Raw genomic sequence first — 21749 nt, forward strand, 5'->3', positions numbered from 1 at the left:
TTTTCACCAAGTGCTCTGGGGGAAAAAGCACTGCAGATGCAAATGAAGGAAGAAATAATCAAAATGCACAGCATGGCTCCAATTCTTGAGTGAAAACCAAGCTGGTAGGCTTAAAGTCACAAGCTGTATTTATTGCTTGAGTTCTTGGATATTGTAGTTCAATAGTTTCTCTTGGCTTCACAACAGAGGAGCTTTGTAAAAAAATTAAAGCCTCAATTCAAGCACACACATTAGGAAGACTGCAGTTTATTTTCAGTGATTCAGGGGGTCTGTACAAGGCTGATAAAGAAGCTGTGCTCCTGGCTGCAAGGCTTTTCTCCAAAGAAAACAGGACAGGAACCTCTTACCAGCCTTTCACCAAGCAAACAGCAGTTTTACACAAATGCTCAAACTGAAGATAACCCAACACCACACATACCTTGACCCTCTCCATCTGTGTGCTGAAGGGGTAGAGCAGCTCAAAGAGAATCAGTCCCAGAGAGAAGATATCCACCTTGTGAGAATAGGTGTTGCCACAGATCTGAGAAGGCAAAGTCAGGGTCAGGGCAATCAAGGTACTGCATGCAATTATCTCAATTATCTACAAAGTAAACACCACCCCTGCAAGTTCGCCTGGGCAGGTCACCAGCCCTGTGCAGAGCTGGAAGCTGCAGCACAGGAACGTTGGTGAACTTCAGCCATGAGCAGCAGAGAGCAAGGTTCTGATCCTCAGCTCCTCTGTGCTGCAGAGCAAAATGTTTCACCTTACTTAATCTCATGCACAGGAGTGTGTCCTTCCTCAATTAAGTGGAATCTTTTACAGTTACCTTCCTATACTGCATTAAAAGCAAGAAAAATGAAAGCATTCAGTCGGAATAATTAGCCACTGTTTTTGCTATAACAAATACATACCTTTAAATATTCATTTTAGAACTCAATTTAGCTCAAAACTCTATTTTTATGAGAAAGTATTTAAGTGACTTGATTGCAATGGTTTACTAGGAATGCCTGATCTTAGAGCTCCCAAAAATTCAGGGCTCTTCTGGGCACTGCCAAGCACAGCCTGAGAGAAGAGAGCACAAACCTGTTCTGGGCTCATGTAGAGTTTGGTCCCTACTTGTCCTGTGTGCCTGGCATAAGCTGGCATTGGGGTCAGAACTGATTCCTCCTCCTCATCTTGGTCCATAGCAGTCACCAGTCCAAAATCCCCAACCTTTACTATGTCATCCATTGTGAAAAATATATTGGAAGGCTGAGAAAACAAAGAGGTGAAAAGAAGAAGTAAGTAACAAACAAGTGTCTGTGTTTCAGTGGTTATAGCACTTGGTTCTAATTCAAAGCTGTCAGGGTTAAAAACAATCACTAAAGAGCTGAAGAACAGCAGTTAAGAATTGTAACTATTCAGGAAAAAGGAATTTCTCCTGCATTAACCACTGTCTCTTCCTGAGGCTCAGACTGCTCATTGCTTGTCACTCAGCAGAGGTTCAGCAGCAGCACACAGCTCTGCTGAGGAACACACACAGAGCCAACACTGGGAGCAGCACAGGTAAGGGATCCAGCCCACAGGACACTTTCACACCCCATGCTGCAGCTCCTTCTCCTGGGTTTTTGTATTTTAATCCCTAAGTGCTAGAGTAGTTTGCTGTATTACTAACCAGCCCACGGCACATCATCCCAGTGTTAAATTACAGATACAGTGGGAACAAGGTCTGCTTTTCAGTGTAATGTGCAGTGTAACATAGAACAGCTGTTTGCATAACAGAATTAAAAGTTTATTTTTGATAGAAGCTTAAGAACTTTGCAATTCATAGAGGCAGCAATAGTGATGATCTGGCTTAACTCTCCTTTAGCTTGTTTGCCCACCCCTCCATCCCTGGCTCAGCCTACTGATAAAAGAGGCTGGAACAGAGCTGTCCCTTGGCCAGTGGTGCACATCCAAGACAGTTTCTCAGGAAATTTGCTTCCTGCCTGATAGAACAGCACCCACCAAAAGAATGATTATTCCCTTGAAATAAAACCACTCCAGCTGGGTTACAAATACAGAGTTTGGGGAGAAGAACAGACTGATCCTGCAAGGGGAAGGAAGCAGCAGAATGGATGCTGTACAGGGCCAAGCTGTACAGCAGGTGGTGCTGGGCAAGCTCCTCTCAGCTCCTGGGCCCTCGAGGCTGGGAGAACAAGGTCTGTGCTCTGCTGACATCAGCCCTGCAGCAGGAGCAGGCAGACAGGTGAGGGCAATATTTTCCCACAAGATAAAGGACCATATTTCAAAGTCCACCTGACTTCCTCAGTTAAAGACAAACCCACTGTGTGCTCAAGAAACAAGGCAGAGAAAAGGATTCTTTTCTGAGGGAAGCCCTAGAGAAACAGTTCCACAGTGCCCACACCCTGCCTCTGCCTTCTGAGGCAGGTCTTATCCCCCACTGTATTTCCCTGTAATGAGTGTCCAGCCCTTTGGAGTCACAGTGCATTCAGGGCACAAATGCCACTGCCCTGTAAACCCACAGTGCCTCCAGGCTGAAGCATTTGCACTCACTCCTCAGTGCACACCCACATGGTCAGAAGTCTTGGTACAAGAATTTTAATGCTCAAGGAACAAACATCTCCATTAGGAGTTTGTATCCCATTGCCTTGATCTCCATTCTCCTCCTACAAACATACAAAGCAAGATTTGTCTTCTTCCTGGGGAAAAACTCCTCATAACAAAGTTTATGTTAATACTTCTCTGGCTGGACACTGACTGTCTCTGAACAGGCATGCACATAGTTTCTACAAATAAGGGGAATGGACACTCTGCTATTGCAAAATGCCAGCAAAAAGAAACCATCAAGATCAGATTTGGGAGGAGAAAAAGCCTAAGGCAGAAGCACACAGTTTTGATTTAAATCATCAGCAGAGTACAATCAAATATAACCACCCTCTAGTTTGGTTATCTTGCCACCTGCACAAAGAAATTTCTCCCCATATTCTTCAGTAAGAATAAGAATTCTCATTTTTTCACATGAATAAGCTTGTCCTACATCTGGAATACTCTGTTTAATTCAATTAATGCTGCAAAATGTATCCAAGACTGTTCTTGCAGTTCTGTGAAACTGATAATTTCTTTTGAGCTGCCAAGCATGACCGACAGCTTATCCTAGAATAACAGTAAATTCACTTGACAGGCAGACTTTTGTTTCTGCACTTCATTTTCTTCAAAAGAATTTGAACTCTGACCTCTTCACTTGCCCACATAAATTTCTACCATGTTGTCATTGCAGGATCCCTGATTAGCAGGAGCCTAATTAATGCATTTTAATGTGCACTGGTAATTTAAATATTTAGATTACTTCTTGGATCTTTTAATATGCCCTTACAAAAATTTATTTTCACACAGATCTACCATCTTTTGTTGGTGCCAATGGGAGCAAGAATTGGCCTCTGCTATCACTGAGCTCTGCCTGCAGCCAAGCCAAAGCAGCTTTGCAGGTTATTGTGCTGGCACCAACTCAGGGCTGCATCACCAACCTCTGGACAAATTACAAAATTAGATGAGATCTCCTCCTAGGAGCTTCTGAAAAGTAGAGAAAATACTTAAATAAATATTTTGGCTGTTGTTTTGACCAAATTAACACATAACAGACAAATAAGCTTTGGGATCCAAGAATAACATCTATACAAGCACAGAAAGTTTCCTGAAGGAGGAAGGTGTTCATCCAGGGAGATTGTTTCCAAGTTGGTTATACCAAGTAAACAAAATTAAATCTCTTGTTCAAACTGCTGCCAGCACTGAACTTTTAAGATGTTCCAACAAAACATTCCACACCTGATTAAGATTAGTACTGTTTTAGGAGAAGATCTACATAAGGTTTACTGAACAGTGAGCTCAGTGAAGACTGCAGAGGGCTACACCTGACAGTATTGTTAAGAAAGGTTATTAATTAACATGTCTAGCAACATATTAGAACAGGGATTTAATTACTTTTATGGTCAGTTTCTCAAGCACTAAAGATTTGTCAGATAACTGGTTCAAGGTAATTGCCTAATGCTGATGGGAAAAGAAAATGCTTGGAAGGGCTGTTAGAGTTTTTCTAACTCTGACATATCCTTTGAGGATTATTTAATCTGAACCTCCTTTTCCTGCCACTTCTGACATGGCATTTTTTAGCTTTTGCTTCTGCTGATGCCACATTACCACCTGAGAAGCCACAATCATTTCAGTAATCACTCCACTGAGTAAGCTACTAATGCCTCCTCAAACAAGCAAAGGGAAACAGAAGTGTCCACATTTGGCAAAAGGGATCCATTTCTCAGAGCCAGGCCTAATAAAACAAACTTTGGCTGGGCTCTTCAGTTAAATTTATTTATTTGGTATCACATACTGACACTTCCAGTGCTTTAAGTGAGAGCAAAATCAGGCACTAGCATGGGAGGATCATGAACAAAATGAAAGAAAAGGTACAAGTTACTCCTGACTTCAGCTGCACTAAACACCAGAGGTGCAAACCACCTTTCCCAGCCCTCCCTGTCTGGATGCTATGAGACATTAAAATACTGAATCCTGCAGAAAGCTTCACTGTGATAGCTGGCACTGGCTCACAATTCTGCTCCAGGACAGTTTACATTTCAATCCCAGAGAAACATTGCTTAATTTTTACCTTCTCTAACCAAGAGTTACACTGCTCCTTTTAGGCTGTACTGCTATAGAAAGAAGGAAAATACCAGAATTAGAATCACAGAATTATTTAGGTTGGAAAAGACTTTTAAGATCAAGTCCAACTACAAGCTCCACACTGCCAATTATCTGCTTCACTGGAAATAGTAGAACAGGATCCAAAATAGCTTTGTCACACAGCTCAGCACTGAACAACCCTGTACAAAGAACATGAATTCAAAATACCACAGGACAAATGCCACTGATCTGTGCCAGGTACAAGAAGTCTTGCTGTAAGAAAGACTTTAATTGCAGTAACAAGTGATGAATATTTATTTCCTGGAGCACTGCACCTCCAGATTATTGAACAGACATTAATTCAGCTTTTTTAACAGCCTTGCTGAGGTCACTGAGAGGAGTCAGCTATTTTGGCAGGCTTTGCCTGCAGTGCCACATTCCTCCCACACACAGCAACCCGTGGATACAAACCTTGAGATCCCTGTGCATTAATCCTTTGCTGTGCAGGAAGTCAACAGCTTCAGCAATCTGCAGAAAGATCTGCAGACACTCTGTCCTTTCCCTCTCCTCTATGGTGCATCTCCTGCTCATCCAGTCTTTGAGGTTCTCTTTCCTGCACAGCTGCATCTGGATGTACAGATACACCTTTGGAGAGGTGGGCTTCACTTTTTCTGCAGTGTTTTTAGAAAGGTCCAGGCTTAAACTCGTTGGCCTTGGAGGAGAAACAGAGAGGGGACTTCCTGAAGCACATTTCTTGTTATCAGATTCCTTTGTACTTTTCCCTTTTTCCTCAGAAGGACTCTCATTATGTGAAACATCAACTTTCTCTTCCTTACTGGAGGCATTTCCACAGCCAGAATCCTCAAACACAATAGAGGAGGAGGTCCCTTCCTTCAGATGTACAACAGGAACAGCTGAAGGACAAATTTCCAAGGAGTGTCCCAGCTCATTACTGTTGATAGTGCTGTCTTCTACATCACAGCCTGTAAGGACACTGTCCTGAAGGTTTAACAGGGGATCTTCTGAGTGCTGCAAGTCCTTGTTGTCTGTGTCAGAAAACTCCAGAGGGGAAAACTGGCTTCCAGATGAATCTGACTGACCACAGGGTATCCCCACAGACCTCACCCTCTCTGATGAAGCTGCAGTAACTTCAATGTGCTCCTCTGTTGAAAATGGCTCTGTTGTGATCTTAAATGATGGGACATCCATTGGGCTGGGAGAACTGAGTGGCCAATCAGTGCTGGAAAGCAAAGAGAGATCAATACTAGAGAAATTGTAGTAAATTCCAATCATTTCACTAGAAATGCACTTCTGAAAGCCCAGAATTTAACAACTGCTACCCCTGACACCTGCATCACACTGCAACAAGGAGTGACTACCCAATGTGGGAATCACCAATAACCAGCATTTAGCATCTGTGTCTCAGCAAGGATAAGGTTTTCTCATTGAGACAAAAGTGTTGATAAAGGAATATTTAACAAGCTCTTCTGCCTGGATTCCTAATGTGCAATCAGGCTCAGTTTGAAAAAATCCAGCCCTTTGGAACAGGCACTGCAAGGACTATTTAAAGTGCCTTGGAAGAATTACAGCTGTGAAATGTTAATTTGATGCCTGAAATATAAAGGTCGCTGTACTCTAAAAATTGTGAGGCATGTTAAGTTGTTATTATGAAAGCACCCAGCGGTCTTGTATTAGGCCTCATCCTGTAAATGCCAGCACACACCCACTTTTCCCTCTCTCTTCACGTTCTCTCCTTTATCTCGTTTTCCATTTTTAACCTACTTCTATACTAAGCTTCAAAATCCTCAGTCTGATTATCCCTCATGTATTTCTAGTGAAATAAATTTATTTAATTCTTGGAGTAATGTATCAGGTCCATTTAACTCAAGGCAATGAAGAGGAAGAAAGCAGTAGGAAGGAACAAAGAGGGCAGAGATGCCAAAGTTTGCAATTGAATCACAGTAGCAACGCTCCAACCTTCCAAACACTGCAAGGTTCAGCTACACAAGTTCAACTAAGAACCACATAATGTTTCCTAAGTTGAAAGGACTTGAACACAAGAGAGGACCCATAAATCAAGAACTTTATGCAGAAGAGTGATATATTTGTATCTGTTCAGTTGAAAAGTTGGCAGGCTAAGTAACAACCATCTCTCTTCTAGATAGTCTCTCCATGTTCCTGCATCCTCTACCAGTTTTCTAGTTCTCCTGACATACAATCTCAAATTCATTGTTAAAAAGAGCCCCACGAGTTACCATTCATCTTTCAGCCACTGCTCATCCATCTTTTCCTGCCATCTCTCGGGGGGAGCTTCCAGCCATGCATTGAAATACCGAACAATCCCTGGGTGCTCGAGCTTGGCCAGAGCCTTGACCTCCCTCATCACCTTCTCACGAGCCAGCTCCCTGTGGTTGGGGTGAGGAGAAAAAGAGACATGGTCACAAAATGCAACAGCACAGCACAAACATTTCTGCAAAGGAATTCAATCAAAGCTGCCCCAGTGTACACCAAGCCAATAGCATTGCTTTTCACAACAAAACTAAAGTATGTCTTAAATTCCCCAGAGTAACTCCTTTAGCTTAGAAGTCTGGAGGAGCAGAATGTGCTCATAATGGCTCAATATTTAGTCTTCCCTTTTCACATAATTACAGGCAGCAAAAACAAGGAGAAATTCATCTTCCTCTTAACTGTTCTCAAGAATAGAAAAAAAGATTTTAAACAGCAAAATTCTACAGGGATGTAGAAGACACTGACAGACAAGACAGACAGCAATACTTTAGTATTTGTTTTTTAACTGGCAATAGGTAAGGAGGTTGCATAAGGACTATTTCTGTTCTGTGGACAGGAAAGCAGGCAGCCTCCTGTCTTACTGAAGGAATTTATCTCTCTTCATAAGATCAAATAAAGTCTGATGGTTTTATTTAATAGCTTTGAATATGCTTGGAAAAGACGAATTTTGGCTACCTTAAGTTTCTGAACAAAACCTTTAATCTTAAATAGTTATGCTTATTTAACACATTCAATAAAATAATAATTCTAGATTTCATAGCTTTACCCCCTCCCTCTGGCTGTTCTAACTTGAGATTTTCAGCAGCAGTGTCTCCCATCTCCCACTAAAAGAAGTGCTGCAAGCTCTGGGTGGGGTAATCCAGCAGCATGGCTTGACCACCTATGACTGAGAGAAAAGGGGTGGTGGGACCAGAAAATGAAACAAATGGGCAAATGGAGTCAAAAAAGGAGGTGAGGGAGAGAGAAAGGAAAGAGGAGGTGGAGCAGAAAGGTAAGGAGAGGAAGGAGAGAAGCACATTAACAGCAATAACTGGTCCTGTTAGCAAAGGCTCCATTCACCAAGGAAATCCCTGTGGAGCAGCATCCCCACAAAGGGATCTGCAGTGGGAGTGCTTGAGCCAAGCAGGTCAGCTCTGCTGGGACTGCACATGCCAAATTCTCTGTGCCAACAGAGACAGCCCCCAAAAGTGTGTCATTCACCCTAATGAAAGGTCTGGGAAATCAGCTCAGGAGCAGATGGCTCTGTGTAGGATGGGATCCCACCATTCATTCATTCATCATTCCCAACAAATCCATTCAGCACCTGTTGGGCAATCGGATCCTCTTGATGGCATAGTTGCAGTCATCTACTTTATTTCTGGCTTCAAAAACCACTCCAAAACCTCCACGACCCAGACACTGGATTGGTTCAAAATCTGTCAGGTATCTGGGAAGAGAGGGGTGTGAGGAAGGGACAGAAGAAGGGAGGGAGGATAGAGGAGAAAAATGCATTAATACAGATAGAAAACTAAAGTTATTTACGACCACAACTGAAGTAGTTTTGTACAGCAAAACATGTGCAGAATTTCTTCTTTTTCCCTGCTCACCCACTGAGAGCAATTCCCTATCTGTGAAATGGACAGTTGCTAAATATGTATTTATGCAGAGCCTATCACAGGCCAGCAGGATCCATTCTGCATGCACTGGACAAACTGGAGAGGTTTTTCAGAAAACCAGGCTGCATTTCTGCTGGATCCTGAGTATACAGCCCATGTTTCTACAGCTGAGTATTTTCTAAATCATGATTTGCCTTTAACCCTACCCCAAGTAACTGTTTCTGCAACAAGTCCTTCTAGTTCTGACGTTTTTCCCTCCTCACCACAAATCAATTAATGCAAAACCAGCAGAATATCCCATCCAAAACATCATTGTTCTTATATATCACTACTTTTCTTACTCTTCCTCATTCTAAACACTCCAGTTCTGACTTTCATTGAGTTACAAATGTACAGGAAATGGTCACATTTGCTCTGGAGCATAATGGCATGTCCCTATTAAGCCTTCTGTCTTAACCAACTCCTTTGCAAAACCAATAAAGGTTTTATTTCAAGTTTAGACTGTTTATTCTGCAGAGTACATGAGATGTCATCTGCTTCCATCTGCAGCTGCCTTTCTCTGCCTTACACCATAAACACAGGAACAGATGGAGTAAACACTGATTAAGACCTACAAGGATCAATCTCCCATTTTGCTTATCAGCAAGAAGTATGAGAGCAATACTTCTGATCACATGTAACCTGCTGACTCTCTGGAATTTCTGAGACTAATCATAACTGCAATCTCCCACGAGTAATGGGGTCACAGAGTCCTTTGTGCCAGTTGCTGATTGTCCTGGGAAGTCAGAGGACTGGGAGTTCCTAGGTAAGAACAGGTGAACACCTACTCTTTCTATCTCCAGACAGCATTAGTAGCCACACTGATTAAACACCCTGTTTATGTTGTGTGGAACAGACCTCACCTTGACACATATCCAGAGTTCTTGGCATCACTCCAGCTGTTGTCTTTAATGTCTCCACAAGTGGGCTCATACTTACAATCAGTCTGACACTGTGTTTCAGACTCCTTCCGCAGCTAACAAGGATTTCCAAAACAAGAACAAAACAAACAAACAAAAAAAATCAACTCCTTGAGTGCCTGAGCCTGGTTTGTACCCCAGATATGGCATTAAATAAATATCTCCAGATACGTCAGAAGCAGTCTAATCTGCTTGCTGAAGCAGTTAAGCAAATTGTATGTGGCAGCTGGCAGCCTTCACACACAGATCAAACAATAAATTTAGGCTTTTGATTTGGTTATCTCATTAGTTATTAACTTATTAATATTACTCATTGCAGAGCCCAAACTGAAAGAAACAGCTAAAAGAATTCCTTCTGTATTTGGGGTTCTGAAAAAAATTACTCTGACTCTGCCAATTCCTCTGATTCTGCACAAACTTACTCTGCTGTAAGGGTGGGGGTGGAAGAGTTTGCGCACAATGAAGGTGGTGGCCACGATACAGAACAAAATGGTGCCAACAATCTCCTTCCACCAGTGCAGCAGCAGAACAGGATCCTTCTTGCGAATGTTCTTGTAACTCGTGTCGTCAAAAAACCGAACCGTGATCTGGTTGCTGCGCTTGTTTCTCTCCCTCTTGTAGTAGGGTAAGTAATAACCATTATCTGTGTGTAAAACACACAGAGAGAACACAGAGTTACCTGCAGGTGCCTACAAAACAACCCTGCCTTCTCATTAGTAGGTCTCCTCAACAGACATGACATGGAGTGGTTTTTATTTCCATGATTTTAAATAGCTCATAAGCAAATTCAGTTAATTAAGGTTGTGGACCAGCAATCAGGTCTCCCTAGCTTTAAATCAGAATATCTTCCATATAGAAAACTTGTGACAACCATCCTGAGTCTCCAGCACTGTCAGTAAATTCTGGAAAAAGTAATTCCCAAGGTTTTTCCACTCCAAACAACTCTCAGTGGCAACAGCAGCACACCCAACAGCTCTCCAGTGGCAATTCCTGGTACTCTGTTGTGCTTTATGTGGCACTGATTGTACCTACACTGCAATCTGGAAATCCTAGTTTGGGCAATAATTTCCTCTAATTCATTAAATATTTTAAAAGTACACATATTTAAGGTCTAACCAATGGTCATTTATTGAAATTCCCAGATAATAAAAGCTGGGTGTTTGAAACACTTCAAAGTGTGGAACTTCACCTACCATATGGGTACTGCAGAACTGACAGTGCTCCGTTGCTGTACTCCTCATGGGAATATTTGTCATTGCTGAGACACTTATCAAACTCATCAGAGCCCACCAACACTGGGGTCCTGGAAGGGGACTCTAAGCACAGAAAAGACAAAATTCTCTGAGCTTCATTTCAAGAACAGACTGCTATTTCTGCAGAGTATATAAAATGTCAGTTGTTTGTAAAATTCTGTTCTCACATTAAAGAGAACTCAAATTGCACAATATTACAAAATGCCTCTGGAATCAGGTAATGAGAAGTAAATTTCATAGAAGGAAACATTAAGAAAGGTACTTTAAGGTAACTGTTACTTCATAATTCTCCCCCTTGATAAGTCAATTCACTCATATTCACATCACTGCAAAAAACTTCTTCCTCTTTTTGTTGAAAAATTTGATTAAGAAGACCCAACATTTAATTACCAACAAAGACCCTGTCAAATCCATAGTAAAAGAAAACTGACATTAAATATTTGATTAGAAAAAAATAAACACTTAATAAAGCACAGAGATACTCCTGAAGTAGTTTACAGCTGGAAAGACCAGCCTAGTTTGAAACATACTGGAAAGCAGAAAGATGCCCTGTCTTTTCTGAGCTAAGGTAGTAAATTAAACTCTGAATTGTTACTCACGGATTAAAGGTTTCCATTTGATTTTGGGAAGAGGAATAATTGCATTATCATTCCTGGATTCCAGAGCCTTTGGGTTGGTTGGGAATTTCTCATAAATTCTGACTGATGATTGAAGATACAACTGGCCCCTGAACATACCTAAGTAATAAATAGGAGGTTTCAGTCTTTAGATTTGGTTCTCTTCACCCCTGGAATAAAACTGCCTAGCCAAAACACGTGGTTAACAACATTTCTGAAAATATTCCTTATTCTGAGAACCTGAGATACTGACTCTGATTGCTAAGCTGGATGAATTCAAGTAATATTTTCCCTCTGTTCTAGGAAAGCAAGAGTTCAGAACATCTCACTTTTACTGCTGGAAAGCTGGTGCTACAGGAAAATGCCAGACATTTTTAAGAGCTATAAATGAGTTTGGGATTTGCAGAAGTAAGAGCTCATTCAAACTTCCTACCCTTGTTAATGCTGCACGAAACAGCCATTACCAGGAAGGCTGTAACTTCTTCCTAGTGTTATTCTCTATCTGTTATTCTAACCATTAACTGCAAAGCTACAAGGTGCAAAGACTTAGAGAAAAAGGCTTAAGGCAAACCAAGTCTTAGGAAACTAAAGCACATTTACCTCCCAGAGACAGACAGCTGAGGAGGAGGATCTCCAGCCACTCTATTTCAAATTGTCACAAACCTCATCCAATGGATCCTGACAGCTGGATGAAAACTAAGCCATGTAAAATCTTATCTGAATTTTCTTCGCAGTATGTTACTGCAATCAGTGTACAAATTAATGGGCAGTAAGGCTGTTTTATTAGCTGCCAACCTGTCTTATAAAGTTTCAAGACTTTTAGTCATCTCCAATGTACTGAAACTACAAAGCAATGAACATTTCAGAATCAGGATGGAAAAGATTTATGGGTTTGAAATCTACCAGTACAAAAAGATTTGCTTTACTACAACCTCAACAGAGAAATGAGTGATGTTTACTACAGAAAATGCTGCAGTTGGTGTCTCACCCAAATAGACACTGGATTCTGTGGCCCCTCTGGCAGCTTCCACAAGATCTTCTTCATCCTCTGGTACCTCATTATTTGCTGTGTAACTTGTGTCATCAAACAGACTGATTGGAATTACTTTGCCATCCTTAAGCAGCCATGCAGAAGCAATTGGAGCGCAAAACTGAAGAGGAGAGAGGTAATTGGAAAATGAATGTTGTATTAATGAGCTATTAAATAAGAATAAAAAACAAAGTGCTTAAATTTCTTGTTTAAATTTTTGTAACAGATGCAGCAGCTCAAAGTCAGAACTTCAGTTAAAAAATTACAAGCAGATGTGTGCTCCTTTACAAAGACAGTGCCTGAAACCAAAGACGAAAGGCATCTTCAAAACATCTACTTTTGCGATATTTAATATTCTGTCTTTCCCCCTACCTGGTATTCCCATTCCAGATGTCCTCCTCTTCTGTTAAAAGCCATCACCTTCCAGTCAGCCACAGAGACCTTTATCACTGTGTCTTTCATCATAGCTTCCTGCTCATCCACCTCTGAAATAATTTTTGTTTCTTCTTTGTTCATGGCTGATTTAAAATCGCTCTCAATGTATCCTGCTCTAGTTTCAATATCTGGGACATAGCGCAGCTCAAAGTGACCAACACTGAAATTCCACCTCAAAGAAAAAGAGAAAACCTTTGTAGAAACAGCTTTTATATTCCAAGGAAGTCCCAAGTCCTCTGTGCAGAAGATTTCTAAACTGAATTACCTGAATTTGGCCCATATTTTCACAGTAAACTCACAGAGTGTCAAATGAGCAAAACTGTACCAGGAGGGGAGTGCTAATCCAGAACACAAATCAAATATTTGAGAAATATTCTCCAACATGATGGGTGAACTGAGAAAAAAACTGGTAAAGTAGGGGCCAATGGCACTAAAGGTTTAGTGTATGAAGGGGGAAATTAAAATCATCAAGTACTAGAGCTGGGTCTGTCTAGTAAGAAAACATTCTGCAGCTAAAGAAAGCAGTAAGTACAAAGCTGTTAGGAAGCAGCATTCTAACAAATCATTTTTCTCTTCACTAATTAAGTGGATTTAACTGGAAACATAAGATTTTTCAAACTGGAAAAGGGACCTATGATATTTCCTTTAACCCCACATACAACCTAACATAGATCCCTTGACAGGTACTTCATGAAACCAGGACTGCTCATGTCCCATAGGTTAACACCAAAAAAGGACAAATGTATAATGAAATGTGTAAGGAGCACAGTTTTCTTGCACAGCAAAAAACTCTTCAATTCTTGAAGATACAATGACACAGATGGCATGTTTGGAAAGCATGAAGGGGTAAATATTTCTTGAACAATATATTTGGTTGCCTAAAGCTTCTTATCAGTCTGGCAACCACCAGGAACCCAAACTGGCTCTTTAAAGAATTTACACCCTTATGGTAAGAGTTTGGCATATTTTATACACTCAATTTATTAAAGACAAAACTTTTTTTGCTCTGGATTAAAACCCCAGATGTTTCCTACCCATTCCATGTCACCAGGAAAGCACCTCTGGTTCTCACCACATAGAGGAGGATTCTGGGACACAAGACTAAATACGATGGTTTTGACATACCTCTCCTGGCTAATATCTGTCTCCAAGAAACACAGAAACCAAGATTTATCCTCTCAGACATCTGATCTGTTACTGAGTTCTCATTAGGCTCTCTCTGATAGGCTACAAATTCACAACTTGTCACATCCTGCTGCAAACAGAAGAGGGAGCAGGGGAACAGGGAATGACTGATTCTCCACTATGTTGCTGGGCAGTTACTTGTATCTATGTACAGAACCCATCTATTTAAGTCTGTTTTATGAAGTGGGTTTGGGGGTTTTTTTCCCAGAAAATACGTGTCTGTAATTTTACAGTAATCTTGATGTATTAAAACTTCAATATGACAGCGTTAGAAAAATCACAGATTGAATCAGTTTCTACAGCTTAGAAAGCACAGACCAACTACATTACGGAATGAAAACATAAATTTAAGAATGGATTAAAATATCAACTTAGAATGAAAAGGCATCATGTATAACCTCCCTCCCCAGCGACAGTTACCATTAGTAGGCAAAGAACCTTAAAGGGAGTAGATTATAAGAAGTATTTTAAACTGTGTCTTGTACAAAAGCAGCAGTTAGAATAAACATTACAGTGACATTTGCCCTGTGCAGTGCAGCAGTGACAAACTTTTCTGAGGTGTGTCACCCTGTTCTTCTAAAGTTTTTCTAATCCTTCTGATGTTTTTATTTTTGTAATGGAACTTCTCATGCACTTTTCATGTAAATAATGATTGCTTTGCAGTCCTTTCTGGAGGAAGAGAGAATTAATGGACTGCTGGTTTGACCAGTGTGGTTGGAGAGGTGGCAATTTCATTCTCCAATCATGGTTACCTTTGGAATTCTATAAATATCAGAGTTGAAAAACAAAGGCGCTCTTTTTGCCTTACACATTTCAGAGCGCGAGTGTCGTTCCTTTTGTGTCGCTCATTTCGTGTCGCTCATTTCGCGTCGTATTGCGACAGAGCTGAGCAAGGACGAGGGAAGCAATGTGACCTGACTCCCACGCTTTCTGCCTCCCCAGCTCTACAGGAGTGCTCTGAGCAGGTCAGACTCACTTCTCGTTGCCGCTGCGCGGCCCCACAGCCCGGACGGTTTTCTGGGTGCGGTGCAGCAGCAGCGTCTCCTCCTGCTCGCCCTCCTCATCGTCCCAGCGGCGGCAGCCCACGGCCGAGCAGATGTACTTCACCTGAGGGACAAGGCAGGCTCACATGAGAGGCTTCAAAACAAACACCATCAACAGCAATATTCAAAGCTAACAACCCTTACAGCCTGCTCTTGGCTGGCAGGCAATTTGGAACTCTGTGACTTTAGATGTTTGGCTGGAGGGATGTTGAAAAGCCTGGTTTAAGAGATAACGGCTTTTCAGAACAAAAACTTTCAAAGGATTCTAGAAAGTTTACAGTCTGTGGTATTTTGACTACCATTTGACTATATTTTGCATGTACTTCTAACAAAAAGAATTCTGAGCTCTCTTTTTCTCCACTATTTCTGTGGACATCAAAAGAACATTCCTGCAAGACCCACAGCATAATTGTTCTTTCATGTCATATTTATCTCAGCATAACTCTATCAGCTTCAAATGAAGTACTATTGATTTATATACAATACCACAAAGCCTCCCCCTTTGCCTTGTCAGTTATCAAAAGGCAAAGAAAACCTCAATAAACTCTCACAGTACAGTTTCTAACAGTGCCAATCTCAAACAGAACTTGCATTATGTGGGCAATGCCAGAGAGATGAAACTGCCCAAACTCTTAGGAAGGAAGAGTCAGGCACCGTTTCCTCTAAGAGGCAGCTTTGCTACTGTGAGCTAAGCCAGGAATCAAAACAGAAATGAAAATTTCCTATTCTGAGCACTGGAGGAGGAGGAGCCTGTTGGTGCACAGAGCCCCCTGCTACCAGTGAGGAAACCAAAAGGAATTCATGAACTCTGGTTTGGGGTCTGTGCTCTTTATCAATAGTGATGATTCCACACCACACCACAGAAGTGTTCCACATTAAAATGTATGGTGAAAATGAAAAAAAACCAAAACAAAACGAAACAAAAAACCACTCTGATTTTGTTGAAAACGAACACTAGGAACTTTAAATTTTTTTAACTGAATCTGTTTTTAATTAGTTTTAAAATGCAACATTTCTGAACTATCAAATGTCTGTTCTTCACTACACAAAGTATTTACAAGCACTTCAATGACATCTGACATGTAACTTAACTTTTAAATTTAAGGAGAACTTCTTCTGATCGTAAGCACACTGACAACAACTAAAAGTCCTTAACTTTTGCATATGTTGAATTTTTTCTGTTCTCAGTAGTTTTGAAAATCTGAAATTAGTTTTAAAAAAGGTGCCACCTAAAGCATTACTTGATACACAGTGAGCTGAACTGCAGAGTCTCCTTCAAACAGAGCCAGATGATAAAGCTGAAGTCCTCCCACAAAAGGAGCCATCCCTCTTATCCTCTCACTACTGGTGACAAAGCTCCTGTCCCTTCCCTTGTGCAGGCTCTGGCACTCCCTGATCCCCTGCTACAGCTAACCCAGCACAAAACAAATCCAGTAAAGAGTGAACAGTGCTCTGCTGGGTTAGCAAACAGTGAGACAAGGGTCAAAGGCAGCAGAGAGGCAGAGCAGGAGCTCCCAGGCAGGAGGAGATTGCAGGGCCATGGCACCCACTGCAGCCCACAAAGCTCAGGTTCTCCCTTTTGTGCCCTGCACTCAAACTCCTGAGCTGCACCACAGTTAAACCTCAGGAGTTACCTGTCTGCAAGGCAGAACTCAAACCACACAGCCACAAAACACCTTTTCAGGCTCTTACCTTCCCTGAATAGGAGCTCAGCCCATAGGTGGTCAGAGACTTGCCCCCAACCAGGACAACGTCCTCGCCGAATTTGTAGGATGACTCGAGCAGAGACTCCACCGTGAAGGGAACGGCCTCCATGCTGCCCCGATCCCGATCCCACTGGAACAGGTCCCCATCCAAGGAAGGGATAATGATCTTGTTTCCAAACACCTGAAGTAAGTGAATTCAAGGTTAGCTGTTGTTTTTTTAAGTTTTTCGAAGCCTTCTGATGTTTACATTCTTATAACCAACGTTCTTACGCACTTTATGTAAATAATTTATTGGTCTGTGTTTTTTTACAGAAGAAGAAAAAGTTGATGAACTATTGGTTTGTCCAGTGTCATTGGAGAAGTAGCACTGTCATCCTCCAATCCACTGTCACTTTTAAAAATCTATAAATATTAAGGTCAGAAATTAAACATCCTCTTTTTCACCTCAAAAAGTTGCATGTCCACGTCGTTTTATTTCATGTCCTACAGCAACAGTTAGCTATGATTTAACCATAATTTTAATTATTTATGACCATAATTTAAAAGCACACAGACCACAAATGGCAACAGAAATGCTGTGTAAGCAAGGCTAGTGTGTTATGCTCCAGTGTCCCAATGGTTTTGTATCTCAGAGTCCTATTGGTTTTATATCTCAGCATCCTATTTTTCAAAGTTATAGTGAAGACAGAAAACTTTCAGGCATTCAAATCAAACCCATGTTTCTCTATTCTTAGTTTAAAAACAGTTCAGTGTGTGACACTTCTTCAAAACATCTGAAAGCTCGATGAGTTGACAGGTTTCATTCCAAAACTGCAGAAAACATGATGTGGGTTGAAGCATTCTCCAAGAGACAGGCACTGGTTAAAGTGCAAAGTTTTGCAGATTATTTGGGATAGTTTCAAAATAGAGTAATTTTGAAAGTACAACTGAGGCTGTTTTCATGATTAATGTCTATTTCAGAATATCCAACTTTCTGTAAAGCACAGAGAGAGCCATTATCACTGAGATCAGAGCTCACATTTTCACCTTTGCCTCTGCAGACAGTTACATCTGACTTCTCCTTGGAATTTCCTATCTTTAAGCACGTTACTCCTTTAAAAATTGCCTGGCTTTTCCCTAAAAACACAAATAAGGGAAAAAACCTTCACTGGGATCCAATATTTCACCCATTACACAGAGATTTTCAAGGAGATCCTAGTTCAGAGGCATGAGTCACTGTCAGTGAGTGCTGAGGGACTTATTAAGAAACTCATTATCAGCATGATGGACCATAACTAATGCTGTGGAGCCACGGTGGCTGTGCCCATCAAGAACACTGAGAAACTGTAATCCACATAATCTTAGCTTCTGAGGATATGGATTAACATGGGAGCTTTTACTGCTTTTTCAGAACCTCTGTCCATTTGGGCAATATCCTACAACATAATTACATTAATTTGGATACTTGACAGATTAGGAATTAAAGACTGCTTCTGGTACATGTGTATTAGTGACTTAGAAAAAAATATTCCTGCTCAGACTCCAAGGCACAGATGTGTATTACAAAGTGGTACAAAAGATGCAGGAAGGTTTCTTCTTGTTATTATTTCTGGAGCTACTGTGAGGATGTGAAACCACATCTTCTGCATGATGCAAATTCCATGTAACATGGAATTTTTATTCCTCTAAGTGGGCCAGAGTAGAGCAAACAGCATTAAGGAAAGCTGGGATTCACCTGAACAGGGAGGGAAAGACAGATGTTGCAGATGTGTGCCTGTCATGAGCAGTATCTCCTCACACACTGTTCAACACACCTCATTTCCAGAGAAAATTCAGGTGAGTTACCCCACACTGCTGGTATTTAAGGTCCCTAAAGGATCCAACAGCAATGCTTTCCAGCTTTGAAAAGCTTCATGATGAGAGACAATTGAAATAAAAACTCCTCTCAGGAGCACAATGTGTAATTGAAGAGGTGGTAAAAATAAGCTCCTGAGATTAGCTGTGAAGCTCTTACAAAGCAAAACTAAGTGTGTTCTTTCCCTGTCAGGTATTTACCTTATGGCAACAAAGGCCAAATCTCCTGGAAAAGACACTGCATGTGACACACAAACGTTGCATTATGGTCTGCCATTGGGGAGGAAAAATAAACACTCACAGCCCTATACACACACAGAGAAATAAACCAACAAAAAAGGAAATATTCTGGTGGTGAGTGGGGCATGCCATTTGTAGAGATCACCTGACTGGTGGACAAATAAAGCAAACAAGGTTTATATAAACATTCATATTCAAGAGCAATCTTGTAGTCTTGAGAAACAAGAGACTGAGAAGATTTGGAAAACACATTTTTAAAACCAAACTGCCAGTGCCAAAATTGCAGCTGTAACCATGCTGGAAGTACCTTGTTAAAACTCTGTGAAACACAGAGGAGTAATGCCACAAAACGTTTCTGTAATATATTCCTTCAGAAGCCCATAATAATTCTGATGACAACTTTTAGCCTGTGCAGCTGTTCCTTTGCATTAACAAATCCTCTGAATGGATCTGCACATGATCCATACACATGCAAGCAGTCTGAAAGGCCAGGCAGCAGAGATACTCTGCTCCAGGGGCTGGAGACCATTCCATGGTTTGTGAAGAATGGAGACAGTGAACTGCCCAGGAATTGCTGCTGAGCAAGGAAGACTGTCTGTGGGAAAGCCCTGGGGACAGTGTGACACATGTCACCTGAAGTGCCTGCCCTGTCCCAAGGCTCTCACTCCAGGGCCTGAGTAGGAAATTCTCCTCCAGCAAACAACACAGACACATTGGCCATTTCTAGGAACCACACCCGAATTTCCAAGGTGCATGAAGCTGACTCAGCAGCACACACCCAAAATATGGACCGAATCAGGTTATGGCTTTGAAAATCCCCTGACAGTGGCTCTCTGTCTGCTCAAGTGTTGAAACCTCAGTGCCCACAGACTGCAGAGGACAGCTGACACTGTTGGGTCACCTGTCCGTGCTCCCAACCTTGAGGGCATCCACAGGAGCAGCACATCCTGGGAGGGAAAAGCTGAGAAAATCACAGCTGCTGTCCATGAACACATCAGCAAAGGCAGCAGGGGCAGCAGGAAGAGCTGCTGCAGTGAAGGACAATGCTAGAGTAGCAGTGGATAAGGTTAATCTGACCCTAAGTGCAAGCGAGATATTTGGTGCAAGCGATTACTTATCATCACAAATGAGCTATTTCACTACAGAAACAGAACAGGGGGAAAAAATCACCTTCTTTTAAGATGACTTTATTTACAAATGGATTACATGACACAGCGCTGACAAGAGGCAGCACCTGATTACCATTAAGGTCTTCTTTTAACAAAACAGCTTTATTTGAAGAATGGGACAGGTATGCAAATGTGCCACTCGCAGGTGCCCACATACACGTGTAACAAAAGGCATTTGTGGCCACTTGTGGTGACATCCGTTTTCAAAGAGCAGTTCAGCCAGAGGCTTCGGAAGGACATTAATAACATCAACTGTCTGAATTATGCAGCTCATTCTCTAGCACACGAGAAGCAGAAAAGGGACTTTCCTTGAAAGTACTAGCAACTAGCATCGGCATGCAGCTCAGGTAAAGGAATGACATCACCCTGTATCTCAAAAGCATTACCTCATCTCCTAATCCAAGGAGTGAGTCACCCAGGCAGTCAGCTGCAAATCTCTTGGCACAGAAAATGTAGGTTACCACCATGCACTTACACATTCCTCTGATCTGTCAATGTAAATAGCTATTTGTTCAGCTTCACCGGTCAGCAATATGGCACATAATTGTTAAGTGGCTCGTCTTTCAGAAGTAACACTTAAAAAAAGCCCCCACATTAAGTACGGCGCCCGGAACGAGCCGCTGCTCTTTTGCTCATTAAGAGTTCGCAGCGCGAGTTCTCCATTGGCTCCGCGCGGGCTCCGCAGCCCTATCAGCGGCGCGGGCTGCGCAATCTCCAGGCCGACGGGTGAGGTAATGCAGTTTCTAAAAAGCCTCCACAAAAAAGCAAAAAGCCACCGCGATCCGGAGCGGCTCACGCTTCCAGGGAATTTGCTGTCTAGACTCTTTGCTGGAAAGGAGGGCACCGTACGCCAGGTGCCACGGCAGGTTGGGCGGTCGGCGCAGGAAGCCGCTGATTTACAGCGGCGCAGAGAAGAGAAAAAGCAAGGAAAGGGAAAATTGTGTAAACAGAGATCAAAACAAGCTGAAGTACTAAAGCTTCCAGGAGCTGTTTAACAGCAAGCGTGACATTCTACCCCCTTCCTACCGCTCGTTATCGTCTGAAACAAAAATCGAGGCTGCTCACGTGCAGACACATCTGAGCCAAGTCTGGTGCCAGAACAGTCAATATTATTGTTTACAGATGGGCTGGGCTATCTACCGACTCCAAGGAAATAACCACGCACGAGTGAAATATTCTCCTTAAAATAGGATTTGATGTCTTTATGTTTTTCTAACACTTCTGCTTGTAGTTTTCAAATCTTGCTGTTACTATAAGCTGCAAGAGCTTCATTCCAATTACTAATTAACTAAGATCAACCTACGTGATCTTAAGTGATAAAGGTACCAGTTTTTTCCCCCCTCTATGATTATCCCTACAATAGGATCACTGTAATAAACAGGATCAAAGCCAACATCAAGCATGGTCTTAAGAAAGCTACTTCTCACGGAGAACTATGTCTTTTAAGCCTCTTTAAAATTAATCTAGGCAACATATTAAAAGTCACATATGGCAGCTTTATTCTGAAGGGTAGAAACAAGAGTCTGCACAAAGAAATCTGGGAAAGTGAAAGCAAGCTGGTATGCTCCGCATTAAAAAAACAAACAAATACAAACCACAAACCCATAGACAGTAGCACAGGTATTCTTAGTGTAATTGTTTACAGATTTTTCAGGTGATATAGATATATATTGAGATATACATACACATACACAATTTTTGAGATTTCCCTAGTTTGGGCTGGTCTGGAACTGATTTATTGTCTGCTCTTTATTTGCTATGCATG

General features: G+C 41.7%; 1 protein-coding gene across 1 annotated transcript in view; it reads right to left on the minus strand.

Moving 5' to 3' along the window:
• Positions 1-21749, minus strand: part of EIF2AK3 (eukaryotic translation initiation factor 2 alpha kinase 3) — a 42410-nt gene that overhangs the window by 3184 nt on the left and 17477 nt on the right. The window contains exons 3-15 of the mRNA XM_054293203.1: positions 16729-16923; positions 14970-15100; positions 12746-12980; positions 12332-12494; positions 11326-11463; positions 10667-10789; positions 9896-10116; positions 9417-9529; positions 8223-8345; positions 6886-7035; positions 5102-5870; positions 1064-1231; positions 419-520 (exon numbers count right to left, since the gene is read on the minus strand). Of these exons, the coding sequence (XP_054149178.1) occupies positions 419-520; positions 1064-1231; positions 5102-5870; positions 6886-7035; positions 8223-8345; positions 9417-9529; positions 9896-10116; positions 10667-10789; positions 11326-11463; positions 12332-12494; positions 12746-12980; positions 14970-15100; positions 16729-16923 (2631 nt within the window). The remainder of the gene's footprint in view (positions 1-418; positions 521-1063; positions 1232-5101; positions 5871-6885; positions 7036-8222; positions 8346-9416; positions 9530-9895; positions 10117-10666; positions 10790-11325; positions 11464-12331; positions 12495-12745; positions 12981-14969; positions 15101-16728; positions 16924-21749) is intronic.

This window comes from Melozone crissalis, unplaced genomic scaffold, assembly GCF_028551555.1.
Source record: "Melozone crissalis strain CALT ecotype California unplaced genomic scaffold, PUWL_Pcris_2 ptg000132l_1, whole genome shotgun sequence".
NCBI lineage: Eukaryota > Metazoa > Chordata > Aves > Passeriformes > Passerellidae > Melozone > Melozone crissalis.